The 13,376-nt window shown below is 51.6% G+C and overlaps 4 protein-coding genes across 4 annotated transcripts; 3 read left to right on the forward strand and 1 right to left on the reverse strand.

Annotated features, from left to right (window-relative positions):
- The first annotated feature begins 747 nt into the window (after nt 1-747).
- Nucleotides 748-2,117, forward strand: B0H65DRAFT_41819 (synaptobrevin-domain-containing protein). The gene is made up of 4 exons (XM_062824131.1): nt 748-1,149; nt 1,654-1,815; nt 1,881-1,950; nt 2,015-2,117. The coding sequence occupies exons 1-4, from the start codon at nt 1,051-1,053 to the stop codon at nt 2,029-2,031; spliced, it is 348 nt and encodes a 115-aa protein (XP_062686645.1). The 5' UTR covers nt 748-1,050; the 3' UTR covers nt 2,032-2,117.
- A 1,449-nt stretch (nt 2,118-3,566) lies between these two features.
- Nucleotides 3,567-6,435, forward strand: B0H65DRAFT_41845 (arg-6 protein, mitochondrial precursor). The gene is made up of 2 exons (XM_062824143.1): nt 3,567-6,227; nt 6,284-6,435. Exons 1-2 carry the CDS (start codon nt 3,668-3,670, stop codon nt 6,337-6,339), a joined length of 2,616 nt encoding a protein of 871 aa, XP_062686646.1. The 5' UTR covers nt 3,567-3,667; the 3' UTR covers nt 6,340-6,435.
- Nucleotides 6,436-7,931: 1,496 nt separating this feature from the next.
- B0H65DRAFT_451405 (isoprenoid synthase domain-containing protein) lies at nt 7,932-9,896 on the forward strand. The gene is made up of 6 exons (XM_062826049.1): nt 7,932-8,515; nt 8,620-9,042; nt 9,126-9,215; nt 9,280-9,313; nt 9,379-9,608; nt 9,690-9,896. Exons 1-6 carry the CDS (start codon nt 8,271-8,273, stop codon nt 9,757-9,759), a joined length of 1,092 nt encoding a protein of 363 aa, XP_062686647.1. The 5' UTR covers nt 7,932-8,270; the 3' UTR covers nt 9,760-9,896.
- Nucleotides 9,897-10,962: 1,066 nt separating this feature from the next.
- On the reverse strand, nt 10,963-13,166 carry B0H65DRAFT_451406 (signal peptide peptidase-domain-containing protein). Its single transcript, XM_062826050.1, has 2 exons — nt 12,000-13,166; nt 10,963-11,938 (listed from the first exon to the last, which is right to left on the reverse strand). Exons 1-2 carry the CDS (start codon nt 12,914-12,916, stop codon nt 11,167-11,169), a joined length of 1,689 nt encoding a protein of 562 aa, XP_062686648.1. The 5' UTR covers nt 12,917-13,166; the 3' UTR covers nt 10,963-11,166.
- Nucleotides 13,167-13,376: the final 210 nt, after the last annotated feature.

Consider the following 13,376-nt stretch of genomic DNA (forward strand, 5'->3'; position numbering starts at 1 on the left):
TATCGCCCTAATCTAATCCTAAATATCCGTAAGTATAATTAAGATATACAATTACGTAATTTAGAATTATTTTAAGAAAGTTATAAATGTAAATAATTAAAATAGTAAACTTTGTAAAATTTTAAGATTTATAAATATTCGAACGATATAATTATATAACTTCTCCCCCGTCGAAATCCTTTACAGATATAATATATATCCCTAATTATAGACGTACTTAGGCCTATTATTTTTTCATGCCTCGTCTTTACGATTCAGTCTATACTATTTTTTGGAGTGTTTCGTCACCAGAAGCTGCATAGCCACTGAGGGGTGAAGCTGATGGAGGGGCTGGCTGAGTGCTTGTTGGTGGGCTGAGTACTCAGTTCACTGTTCCCGTCAGCCCAAGTGGAAGCGGAGTGAGTTGAAAGAGAATGCAGTGGACATAAGACAACTCTAAACATAAGCAAAAAACACAAAGCGGTAGCTACCGAGCCACGTCTCCTTTTGCGTCTCAATAGAAGCCAAGAAGAACAAAGCGCAAAATTCTCGAACGTAGGCCAGGCCCCTGATAACAAGAGGTTCGCATGGGAAACAATTGTTGGCGTCAATGCAGATCTTTGGGTTCCTGGGTGTCGGTGGGGCTTCCTTGGAAACGATAGAGGTAAAAGGGATTGTGGCTCGTGCTTGGGTACCTTGAGTCCTAACAGCAGCGCAAGAAGTTCGCAATGAATGCCGTTAATCACTCTCGTACCCTAGCCCTCTTCTTTGCTGGCGTCACTTGAGTTCAAACCGCCCGGCTGTCCTCTGACCTCGTTCCTGCGCCCTCCTCCGCAAACCCAAACGTCTTGCAACCTCCAGACCACCTCACCAGCCTTCCCGATTGCCAACCTTCTGCATTCCAACAACCCGACCTCCCCTCCCTACAACGTCCTGCGAAATCACGATCCTTTTCGCAACGTAACCCGCGACACACCAACAACACCATCACATCCTCCTTTTTCTGAGCTCGCGCTTCAAGCTCAATCGACAACACCCGATCTATTTCGTATTCAGCCACCCTCCAACACAATGTCCGACGCTCCGTACGACCCTTATATCCCTGCCGGCCAGCAGGGCGCCGGGCAACAAGGTGCTGGCAACAACGCGGGAACCGCCAGACTGCAACAGGTGGGTTGTTTCCCCCTTTAAATGTCACTTTTTGGCAATGTGGAAACGAACGATACCCCTGGAATGCTGGGTCCGTCCGTCTGCTTGATTTCCGCGAGGTCAAACAATCGCAAGAATTCGTCAACAATACCGCGCCTAGCGTTTGACAGTCGTCTCGGGGAGGGAACGTGATGGCCAAGGTGGTGCATGTGGGCGGGATCGATGGATCTGTTGGATTTTTGATGGATTGCATGGCATTAACACGCGATCGGCTTGCTCCCAACAACATCCGGACGAGCACTTGGGCGGAAGACTGGTTTGCGCCCCCGGTCTCCTCCGGATATGGCGGTCAAAGCACAAAGCTCCGGAAATGTTTGGCCATGGACCATACCCAACTACTACATGGAGAATTCGGCATTTTGGGACAAGCAGACGGATACGGATTGCATCGCATTAGAGTCGGATCGTTGTGCCTCTGTGCCCATGCTGCGGCCCTTTCTAAGAATTTTGCTGACGGAAGTATAGCAAATCGATGACACCGTCGGAGTGATGCGCGAGAACATCAACAAGGTCTCTCAGCGTGGTGAAAGGATCGATGCCCTTCAAACCAAGACCGATGACCTCGCCATTAGTGCACAGGGCTTCCGTCGTGGTGCCAACCAGGTCCGCAAGAAGATGTGGTGGAAGGTATGAACTATTCGCTGCTTGCGCTGTACGGAAGGGCTTTTCCATTGACTGACTGATTGCAACAGGACATGAAGATGCGCATCTGCTTGATTGTGGGCATCATCATCTTGCTCGTAATCATCATTGTCCCAGCAGGTATGTTTGGCTTTGACCGTAACCTTGTGTACTGAGAACTGTCTGCTGACATGGCTCTTTCTAGTCGTTGCTACGCGCTAAGCTGCTTGTGAATGATTTGGTTATGATGAGTGAAACAGAAACGTTGTCAGGAAGTGCACGAAGCTGGATTTGGCTTGCTTTTCAGCATTCGCAGGGAACGGAAATAGTGCTTCACTGGGATTGAGTATTTGGGTTGCTTTTTTTCTTACTTTTTATCGCCGCGGTTCTATCATGGTCTCCTCGCTGGTTGAGATGGCTCTGGCTTTGGTCTTGGTGACGACTTCTTCGACTGATGCCCGGAAACAACACGACCTGTTAGAGGCGGCGCGGAAAGGTTCGTCGCTTATACCACACACACCCTGTATCTATGAGATGAAAGGCGAGGAGGCGTTCTTCTTTTTCTCGACTCTTGAACGGCTAATCAAGACGGTATTATGACCCATCCACCTACTAATAGTAATTCTACCTTTCCCCATCGCTCACTTACAGAGCATGCTTTGTTTGGAGGTCGGCACTGGATGGCAACCTCGCCGGGTGCGGGGACGGGGTGACGGGGGCGACGCCGGAGCAACGGCTGCCATGCAGGTGTCGTTGATGCAGGTCCACTCATTGCACCCGGGCCATGGCATGGACTGTGAAATGCCTGAAATGCGTCCCAAGGTGCATCATACGATGGAGCCTCGGTGTGACTCCGAACTGTGCACCTTGAGAGTTTTTTTTTTTTTTTTTTTTGTTTGCATTCTCTTGGGACAGAGAGAGAGGTAAAACAAAGTAATGATATCGCGTAAAGCTATATGCAAAAGTGTCATTTCTTTATGTCAGCACTCAGCAGTGGATGTTCACAAATGTGTCACTTGCATCCAATGTCTTTTTGGCATTGGCTTTGTGACGCTGGAGACACTGCGGTTTCGTTGACCAACATGTGGAGGAGAAATGGGGGAGGATGGGGTAAACAAATAGCGGCCATCTTTTCATCTGATAAGATCATGTCAACGCTGCTGAGTGTAAAGATAACCAGGGGGTTGCCAGGGTTGTCCTCGGTGCTACTTGTCTTCATGTTCTTCTCTTCGACTCAAAATTGTCGACACTTGATGTGATGATATTGTAGCCATTTTCAACATCTCGATCTACAGGTACGTACCATCATCCCCTCACCAACCCCCCTGAGCGGTTTCGGTTGTGGTTGCAATTTTTTTTCTCAGTTGCCCCTCCTCCACACTTGACGGCGGGGGACTGGACTTGGCCAAAAGTGCCAGGGCAGCCCTCGCCCGCCAGGCCCGCATATGGGAATTGGGCCGATGACTGCAACCAGGTCACTGCAAAATAAAAAAACATTGAACTCCGAACGCCGGCTCCTTCTTCCCGAACACCAGTCATCATACCAAACCCATTGATCTTTGGCAAGGGGTTCGGGAGTCAGCTTAGGGTCCTCTCCTCTCCTCTCCGTTGTTTTCTTCAGTTCCTTGCCTGTCAATGGTTGGTGATTTGCGCGCCAATTAACCAGACAATTGAGTTTTTTTATTCTTCTAGTTGCGATCCAGAGCAGCCAGCCTATTAGTCACTCCTTGGTACAACACCATCCGAGTCGCCAGCCCGCCCGTCATACCTACCCTCCGACGAGCGCATTACCGGTCGACCGATCGCTTCGATAGTCTCCTCGAGTTAACGAGCCGCTGAAACAAACAAATCTTTCAACATGTACTCCGCTTGCGCTGTTGCCCTCCGGGCCGGAGCCCGTCGCGTGGTTCGCCGGGTTCCCAAGAGTGCTCGTGCTCTCCCCCGCGCTGCCGCCGCTCGCCGTCAGATCTCTACCTCGGCCGCTCGCTCGACCGATCTTACCACCCGGGGCATGATCGTCCAGACCCTGTCCTCGGTCGGTTCCAAGCGCGAGGTCCAGCAGTACCTCTCTCTCTTCACCTCGGTCTCGTCCCAGCGTTTCGCCGTTATCAAGGTCGGCGGCGCTATCTTGACCGACTACCTCGACGAGCTTTGCGCCGCCCTCAAGTTCCTCTACACTGTCGGCCTCTACCCCGTCATTGTCCATGGCGCTGGTCCCCAGCTCAACAGGCTCCTCGAGGATGCTGGTATTGAGCCCCAGTTCGAGGAGGGTATCCGTGTGACCGATGCCAAGACCCTCCGTGTTGCCCGCGATCTCTTCCTCCAGGAGAACCTCAAGCTCGTCAACAAGCTCGAGGAGATGGGTGTCCATGCCCAGCCCCTCACCACTGGCATGTTCCGCGCCGACTACCTGGACAAGGAGAAGTGGGGTCTTGTCGGTGATGTCACCGGCGTTAACAAGCAGGCCATCGAGACTGCCATTAGCAACGGCTATCTCCCCATCCTCACCTCCATGGCTGAGACCGACGACGGCCAGATTCTTAACGTCAACGCTGATGTCGCCGCTGCTGAGCTTGCCCGTGCCCTTGAGCCCCTCAAGGTTGTCTACCTCTCCGAGAAGGGTGGTCTCTTCGACGCTGGTGGCGAGAAGATCTCCGCCATCAACCTCGATGAGGAGTACGAGCACCTCATGTCCCAGGCCTGGGTCAAGTATGGCACCCGCCTCAAGATCAAGGAGATCAAGGAGCTCCTCGACACTCTTCCCCGCACTACCAGCGTTGCCATCATCCACCCCGAGGAGCTCCAGAAGGAGCTTTTCACCGACTCCGGTGCCGGTACTCTTGTCCGCCGTGGCAGCAAGCTCCAGGCCGCCACCAGCCTTTCCGAGTTCAAGGACCTTGAGGCTCTCAAGTCTGTCCTCATCCGCGATCGCGAGGGCCCCGATGCCAAAGAGACCGTTGAGAAGTACCTCGACTTCCTCAAGGAGAACCCCTTCAAGGCCTACTTCGACAGCTCCATGAACGCCCTTGCCATCGTCCTTCCCGCCAGCGAGGGTCGTCAGGCCACCCTTGCCACTCTTACTATTACCAAGTCTGGATGGTTGACCAACGTCGCTGACAACATCTTCACTGCCCTCAAGAAGGAACACCCCTCCCTCGTCTGGACCGTTAAGGAGGACGATGAGAACCTTGGCTGGTTCTTCGACAAGGCCGACGGCAGCATCACTCGCCAGGGTGATGTCATGTTCTGGTATGGCATTGAGAACGGCGAAGAGATTGTCAAGCTCATGAAGGACTTCACCGAGAACGGCCGCGCCATGCTTGGCAACTCCAACCTCGAGTCTCGTCTTCGCCAGGCTGCCAGCAAGCCCGCTGCCCAGCAGGTTCGCGGCTACTCCACTCTCGCTCGCCGCCCTGCCCTTCCTAAGTTCAGCATCTCCAACCGCAGGGGCTACCTTACCCAGACCAACCCCAACCCCCCTGTCGGCAAGCAGAACGCTTCCATGGACCGTCCCGCCCGCGTTGCCCTCATCGGTGCTCGTGGTTACACCGGCCAGGAGCTGATCCGCCTCATCGACTCCCACCCCAACATGGAGCTCCACCACGTCTCCTCTCGTGAGCTCGCTGGCAAGAAGCTCGAGGGCTACAACAAGCAGGAGGTTATCTACGAGAACCTCAGCCCTGAGGATGTCCGTGATATGGAGAAGCGTGGCGAGATTGACTGCTGGGTCATGGCTCTGCCCAACGGTGTCTGCAAGCCCTTCGTTGAGGCCGTATGGGAGGGTCGCAAGGCCTCCGGCCACAAGAGCGTCATTATCGATCTTTCTGCCGATTACCGCTTTGACAACAAGTGGACCTACGGTCTCCCTGAGCTTGTCCAGCGCAGCAACATCATCCAGGCTACTCAGATCGCCAACCCCGGCTGCTACGCTACTGCCGCCCAGCTCGGTATTTCTCCCCTGGTTCCCCACCTCGGTGGCATGCCCCACGTCTTCGGTGTCTCTGGCTACTCTGGTGCTGGCACCAAGCCTTCTCCCAAGAACGATGTCGAGAACCTCACCAACAACATCATCCCCTACAGCTTGACTGGCCACATTCACGAGCGTGAGGTCAGCGCCCAGCTCGGTGCCGAGATTGCCTTCATGCCCCACGTCGCTGTCTGGTTCCGCGGTATCCACCACACCATCTCCATCCCCCTCAACAAGAGCATGACTTCCCGTGACATCCGTCAACTCTACCAGGACCGCTATGCTGGCGAGAAGCTCGTCAAGGTCGTTGGCGAGGCTCCTTCCGTTAAGAACATCGGCGGCAAGCACGGTGTTGAGATTGGTGGTTTTGAGGTTGACAAGTCCGGCCGCCGCGTCGTCATCTGCGCTACCATTGACAACCTCCTCAAGGGTGCCGCTACCCAGTGCCTGCGTAAGTTTACTATACTCTCCAGTTTAAAAGAGTGCCTCTGCTAACCAGATCAACAGAGAACATGAACCTTGCCCTTGGCTACGCCGAGTACGAGGGTATTCCCACCATGTAAATGAGTAAGCCTTGTTGGGTCTGATGATACCCCCAAGTATTGTCTGCCGCGCGTGACACTTGTCGCACGTTTTTTCACCAAGGTTTTTACAATTTAGCGAATTTTTGGGTCATGATTGGTCAACGTTTCCTCACATACAGTTTTATCTTTCACCTTGGTTTATATGCGGTTCATACGGAGTTTAGCTGGGCATGTCGAAAACTGGATTTGATTCCCTTGCTTGTTTTTGCGCCCACATTGTTGTTGTCTTCCCCCGGTTTATGATGAAAGGTGTGGCTGGCCTGGCATCGTTGTATATATTAGGCTGCTGCTGCTGCTGGAGAATGAAGAAGCGAAGTTCATATACCATCCCATGGTTGGGAAGCTGGTGAACGTCTCTTTCCTTGACTAGATATTCGATGTCTGATGTTCTCTCCAACCGCAAATACTCGATGATTTTCTGGACGATATGGTCCTGAGGCAGGTAACCGATTATAAGCTTTTCCTTGGTCTATTCTCCTCCACAGGCCTCCCTCCCTCCATCCATCTCCCGGTCATTGCCCGGGCGACTCATCCACTACGATGTGTGTACTGCCAGCGGCCTCCGAGGTCTAGACTCCCAACGCACGATAAAAGAGCCCGAAACTCTCGCACACAGCACTCAGCCTCTTCCCTCAGCTCTGATACTAGTCCCAGAACGAACAACGACCCCAGAAGGAGGTTGCTACCCTACTGTGGGTTTGGCATTCAGTCCTTTTGGCGGCTCCGGGATAGGCTCTTCGGCAGATCGACAGAATGGCGCTATCGATTCGCTTCTGATCAGAATCGAACGACATGTCACTTCAACGGACTTCAACGGTTGGACAACAACGGTTAGGCCTTCAATAGTTTCGGTTTTGGAAAACACCTAAATCGAATTGTGGCGTTCTAGAAGGGTTTCTATCAAATGCCCGTCCTACATTTTTGGACCATGATGCCAGGGTCCACGAAGGTCGACGATAAGGTGCTGGCCAATACCAAACATGTGAAAACCATCCACTACACCGCTGGGGTATCGCGGACAGCCAGACAGCGAACAAGGAAAAATCTCCATGACCTCGTGGTTTCCCAAGATTAGAGTTTCAGCTTGTGGGTCGTATAGTATCTATATGCAAGACTCAGCTCAGTCAAAAGTCTAAAGCTGGGATACTACTCTCACGTCAGCAACATGGCCACTACACTAGAACAATAGTTCGTTCGGTTCGGAGAGGCCGGCCGGTCTCACTCCCTCTCTCTCTCTCGTACTCTTGTCCGTTCGACGATACCGGACTGGATGCACAATGTCGAATGTCGAAAGATAATCATTTCGCCTATCTTCTGTGGCTGACGGGGACATGAAGTGGTTTTTGGTGTGGATTCGACCAACCCAGAAAAGCAATCGGGCAAGCGCAACGCGCGCATCTGCCTCAGTCTCATCCGCGGCACCAACTCCGTCTCTTCGTATTCTGAAGAGTCTGACTCAGATATGGAGCCCGATAAGGACCGGATGTTCGCCGTGCGCTCGTACCAGAACTTGCACTCGCCCGCGATCCAAGACGTCGGGCAAACCGATCTCTTCCTCGACGAGCTAGACCAGGGGTTTACGTAGGTGAACGGGCCCATCATGCGGCAGCGGTAGGAGATCCTCGCTTGGGGAAAGGAGGGACAGCTGGAGGAGTGGATGAATGATGATGGGAGCGGTTGGATCGTGGATAATTCTGGGGAGGCCAGGCCCGGAAGGGGAGGGAGGCTTGAAAGAGGGAGCTATATCTGACATGGATAAAAATAAAGATATATCGACCTCGATCCCGCATTCCTAATCATCTCCATCGTCAAGGTTTTTTTTCTGAGAGTATAACAACAACCTGGATTTACTTGACCAATCCTCATTATCACCATCATCATCGTCGTTATTAGAAAAGAAAGAATCAGAAATGCCCAGCGCAATCCTCCCACCACCAGCAAACGTCAATAACATGGACGACCTCACCTCCAAACTCAAAGGGCATACCCTCCGTCTGCCCAACATGCGGAATCTCTTTCCCGGTTGGACCAAGGCCGTTAACCCTCTACTTGACGAGCTGACGCTTTGGTTCGAAGAGGAGATGGCGAGGCTGTTTCCGGACGCCAAAGTTAGGGCGAAGATTAGGAAGAGCGATTTCCCAGGTTTTGTTTGCTTGTGAGTTTTCTTTTACCTCTACCTACCTACCTACCTACCTCCCTTCTTCACTCCCCATTTTTCTAGAAAAAGCAATAATAACTAACAAAGGTCAACAACAACAGAACATTCCCAACCTCCCCCCTCCCCCGCCTCCGCACCATAACCCACTACGCCCTCTGGTCCTGTCTCTGGGACGACGAGATGGAATCCAGCAACACGCAAACGCTCGCCTACCGCGAGCTCGAATACGTCCGCCACCTTCTCGGTTTTTCTTTTTTCCACCCATCTAAACGGCACCAAATAGTCCCACCACCTACCAAGCCATCGCAGCTTTTTGCGGAACCTGCGAGAGCCGTAAAAGAAAGTTGGTCGGAACAACAGCTCAAGAGGTTCATGGGTGAGATGGAGCTGTATATTGGGGCTTGTGCGGTGGAGGAGAGGTATACTGGTCGAAAGGGGGAGATGACGTTGTTGCCGAGCGTGGAGGAGTATACGGGGAATAGACTGGGGAGTTCGAGTGGGGGGACGTATTTTGCGCTTGCTGAGTGAGTTATTCTTCTTTTTCGTTAACATGAGATGCAAGGAAAGTGGAATTCTGGTGGTGCTGACGAAAGGAATTGTGGGACAGGTTTATGATCGACGTCGAGATCCCTCAGGAGATTCATGATTTGGAGGAGATGAGGACTATTTGGGCGGAGTTGTGTCGGAGTGTTTCTTGGTGATTATTGAGTACTTCTTTTTCCTTAAAGCACAGAGAGACAGAAACTGACAAGAGCTGGCAGGGTAAATGATTTGATATCTCTCAAGAAAGAAATCGTAAGTTCCAAGTTTCCCCCTCGTCCGTCACCTTCTTCAGTTCTGCAAGACTAACATCCACAAAGAACTCAAGCCTCTACAGCCTCATCCCCATCACAATGAACGAAACAGGTCAAGACCTGAACACCGTCGTCTCAGAAGTCCTCCAAGAACTCGAAAGGTCTCGCGAGCGGTTCGAGAGCGCGGCCGGAGACCTCTTGTTCAAGATCATGAAGGAGGACTCAAAAGTCCGCAACGATGTGGAGAGGTTCATTGAGAGTTGTACGATCATGACTACGGGGTATACTGAGTGGGCGTAAGTCACTCCTGAGCTTGTCCTTCCGTTGCTCGCACGATTTATGGGGGCAAAGTTCCTGCTGACACTGAGATGGAACAGGCTTCAATCGGATCGGTACGGTGTGAAGGAGTATATGCAGGAGGATGGGTCGTTTTTGATACCACTTTGAAAACCTCGGGCGGTTTAGGGGAAGATGGTTTTAGACGGCGTTATTGTTTCCTTTGCGGCATAGCGGATTTTTATTTACTTTCCATCATCAACTTAGACACTCAATACAGCGGGCGCAAGAACAACCAAGTTTCTGAACTTATCCGCATGAACGGTTGTCTTGTTTTAAGGTAGGTGCCCGTCGGCCCGTTCTTTCCAGTCTCATCAGAACCACACTTCACCCCAATGGAAGGAGCAAGAGGCAAAACATCAAACATAGAAGGACCTTGCAGCAAAAAGACATACAACACCAGGTTATTCGCCGGTCGTCACCGATCCGACTACTAGCCTGGCGGTTACTGGCTTATCGATGGGAGATCAGACGGGATCCCGAGTTTTCCAAGTGCCTATGGTCGTATGTAGATGCTGCTGATGTTCTTGCCGGAGAGTGGGTGTTCGAACACCGCCAGTTCGTTATATAGGGAGGTACAAGATCTTGTAGTATGGTGTCGATCAGGTTAAGGAGAGAACAGCAAGTGAGATACGTGATGTGATCTACATAAGTGATATGTAACAGACAGTTGTGAGGACGGATGAAACCCAGTTTACAACAGGAATATACAACTACCCAGTATGCCATCAAGTCCCGTGTCTCACAACAGAAACTCCAGAAACACCCAACATCCAAACGATCCTTTCCCAGTTGCAGCACTGACTGACGGGGTACTAACCAGCAAACACCAACCTTTCATCCCATCCCATCCAATATGAGCTTCCTAATCGGCACCCACTACCACCAACAACCACTCGGTCGGATACCTAGCGCAACGGTCTACCGTCCCGTCGCAACACCTCAAACCTCCCGACCCCCGAAAAAGATACTTGTCGGTTCGGGAACGATGATGTACATTCAAGTAACCCAAAGAGCGTTCCAGATCGTTAGACCGCGTCCACTTTTTTACAAGTAAGGATCTGTTGGGATTTGCAGGGACAGAAGAAGGTAATCACAAGCTACAAAGAATAAAAATGTTAGGGTGTTGTTGAGACGGTTAACCGATGTGTGCTGCTTGATTGAGCGGTTGTTGGTGTTTTTTTTTTTGAAAGTATATTTTTGTACCCTCTTCGGAGATGGCGGAATGGATGGGGAGAGGAGGGGGTGACGGTCGTGGGTTCGAGCGCTCGTATGACCCTTCTTTTTTCATTTCTTTTTCTTGCTGCTGTCAATGTTCATGTTCCAAATGAGTCCAACTATGATCTTGATAGCTGCTCTGAGGAGGAATGTAAACGCTTTATCAATGATGACGCTAAGTGGTACGCAAGTTCTACCTTTTATCTATTCTTCGATTCAAACCCCGTACGCTCTACGTACCACGTAACATCCAATGCGTCCTGAAGTCCTATATACACAGTACCTCGAAAACTAAAAAAACTAATCTGTCTTCGGAGGCTTAGGTCTGGGAGCCTTGATGGAGAATAGCACGACATCGTACTCGCCAGATGTCTCTTCTTCCTTCTTCTCGGTCTCCTTCTCGCTCTTAACGCCATCCTTAGACTCCTTTTCATCCTTGTCTGCGGCTGGCTTCCTGACCTCATCACCATTGGTATCCAAGGTAACAACAACGTCCTTTGTGTCCAAGCTCCCATCCTCTGTATAACCCCACACATCCTTAAGCTCCCTACGAACCAGACCGGTCAGCCAGACGGACCCGGTAACGCAAGGGACCAGGTACAACAACGCGGGCTGTCCGTGGTTGAACACCTGAAGCATTGTCAAGGTGAAAACCATGCCCAAGGCATAACCCGCTACCGAAGCGTAAAAGTAAGGCTTGGGAAAGGCGGTTGCGGCTCTGACCGCGCCACATGCTGGGTTTGGCATCAGGTTGCCCAGCTTGGTGGTCCAGAAGCGGTTGCCCCATTGGCCTTCGGATACCACGAACGGTGCTTTGGTTCGTCGGAATTGCGTCTCGGTCATGGCAGTAGCTGCTTGATCAGTGGATGAGGCCTGCTCCGAAGATGCATCAATAGGCTGATATTGGATTTGCCTCTTGTAAAACATGTACAAGTCGAAGCGAAGGGCGAGCGCCATGAGCAAGCCAGGCACGACAATGTCCCCAAGTCCGAGCATGCTGAAGCCGGAAGAACTCTTGAAGACGAGCTTGATTGGGGCGTCAACCTTTTTAGCAACAGTGATCATGAATGGACTGTAGAAAGCGGGTTAGTATCTGGTTGACTGTCTTTGCTGAAGGATAGGTGGAAACATACGTGTAGAACACCATGACGATGTCATAGAAGAAGAGGCCCCAAAGAACAGCTGTACCTATACCGAAAGACGTGGGGGAGAGCATGCCGAAAGCAGCGTAGCACATGGCAGCTCCAAGAATGTTGGAAAGGACATGCCATTCAACAAGGTGATAGGCAGTAGTTATTGCGATCGAGACCAAGAATCCAAGTAGATGGTTGAACTTGATCTGCGACTTGAAGGAGCCGACGCCATGAGCCGCAAGACGGACTGTCCACTTTTCCGTAAACAGGTGCCGGATCTCCCAGGCAAGTCTGTTGATTCCGGTAGGCAGTGGTACCCTGGAAAAGACACCGGGGAAAGGCGACTTCTTGTCGGTGATCATGGCCTGGTTCGTCGTTGGGTCAACCAGTACCTGAGAGCGGCGTTCCGGATCGACGTAGTAGAGTCTGTTGCTGCGATCTGACCATACACTTGGGAAAATAAAGCTGGTAAGAATCTCCAAGGCGTCCCCGGACAGCTTGCCGAGGCCGGCGATGCCAGCGACGGACATGTAACCTCGAAGTATCTTGTTCAACAGATTGGGATCCTTGAGCCACTCTAACAGATAGTAGAGCCCAATGAGAACAGCGCCGGCCAGAATGGGAAACATGATGGCATCAGAGGCAGTCAATCCTTCGGTAAACTGCTCGTCTTCCTTTGACTTCTTCTTCTTGTCCTTGTCTTCGGACTCTGCTGGGGCAGCGGAGGGAGGTCGGCGGAGGGAACCATGAGCACCAAGCCATATTACGGTCAAGGCGCCGAAGATAATCTGGGCATCGAACAAAAGAACTTCTGGCCTAAGGAGCATCTCCCAGTGAAAAGCATATGGTGTAGCATCTGGAACCGGAGTTGAGGTAGCGCCCGTCGCGTTGACGGCGGGAGCTTCAGGAGAAGCCATGGTGATATCCAAGTCGACTCGCGATAATCATGCGCCTCTATTTGTCGTAATCTCTTGCAGTGTAGAAAGTACTGACACCGAGCTTTGGCTGTTGTTGTAGCCTCGAGAAAGAAGAGACAACGTCTTCTTCGACGTGAGATGTTGGGTTCCCTTGGTGTTGAGGTGTCCAATCGCAGATGAAATGACGGAAGCGGCCTCACGGGGTCCCACAGTTTGTTGTTGTTGTTGTTGTTGTTGTTGTTGTTGTTGTCCAGGTGGGTTGTTGATTGTCCCTGCAGCCACAAGTTGCAGGGCTGAAATGGGTATTTATAGCGGTTACCCGCTAATTTTCGTGCAGGGAAAGAGCCATCTCCGTTTGTTTGCCCCGCTATTTCGTCACATCCGGGCGGCTCTCTAGAAATTGTTAGTGCAACAATAGAGTCTCGCTTCCCTTCACTCACTCTCATTCAACACAAAGACC

This window comes from Neurospora tetraspora, assembly GCF_033439725.1.
Source record: "Neurospora tetraspora strain CBS 560.94 chromosome Unknown B0H65scaffold_1, whole genome shotgun sequence".
Lineage (NCBI taxonomy): Eukaryota > Fungi > Ascomycota > Sordariomycetes > Sordariales > Sordariaceae > Neurospora > Neurospora tetraspora.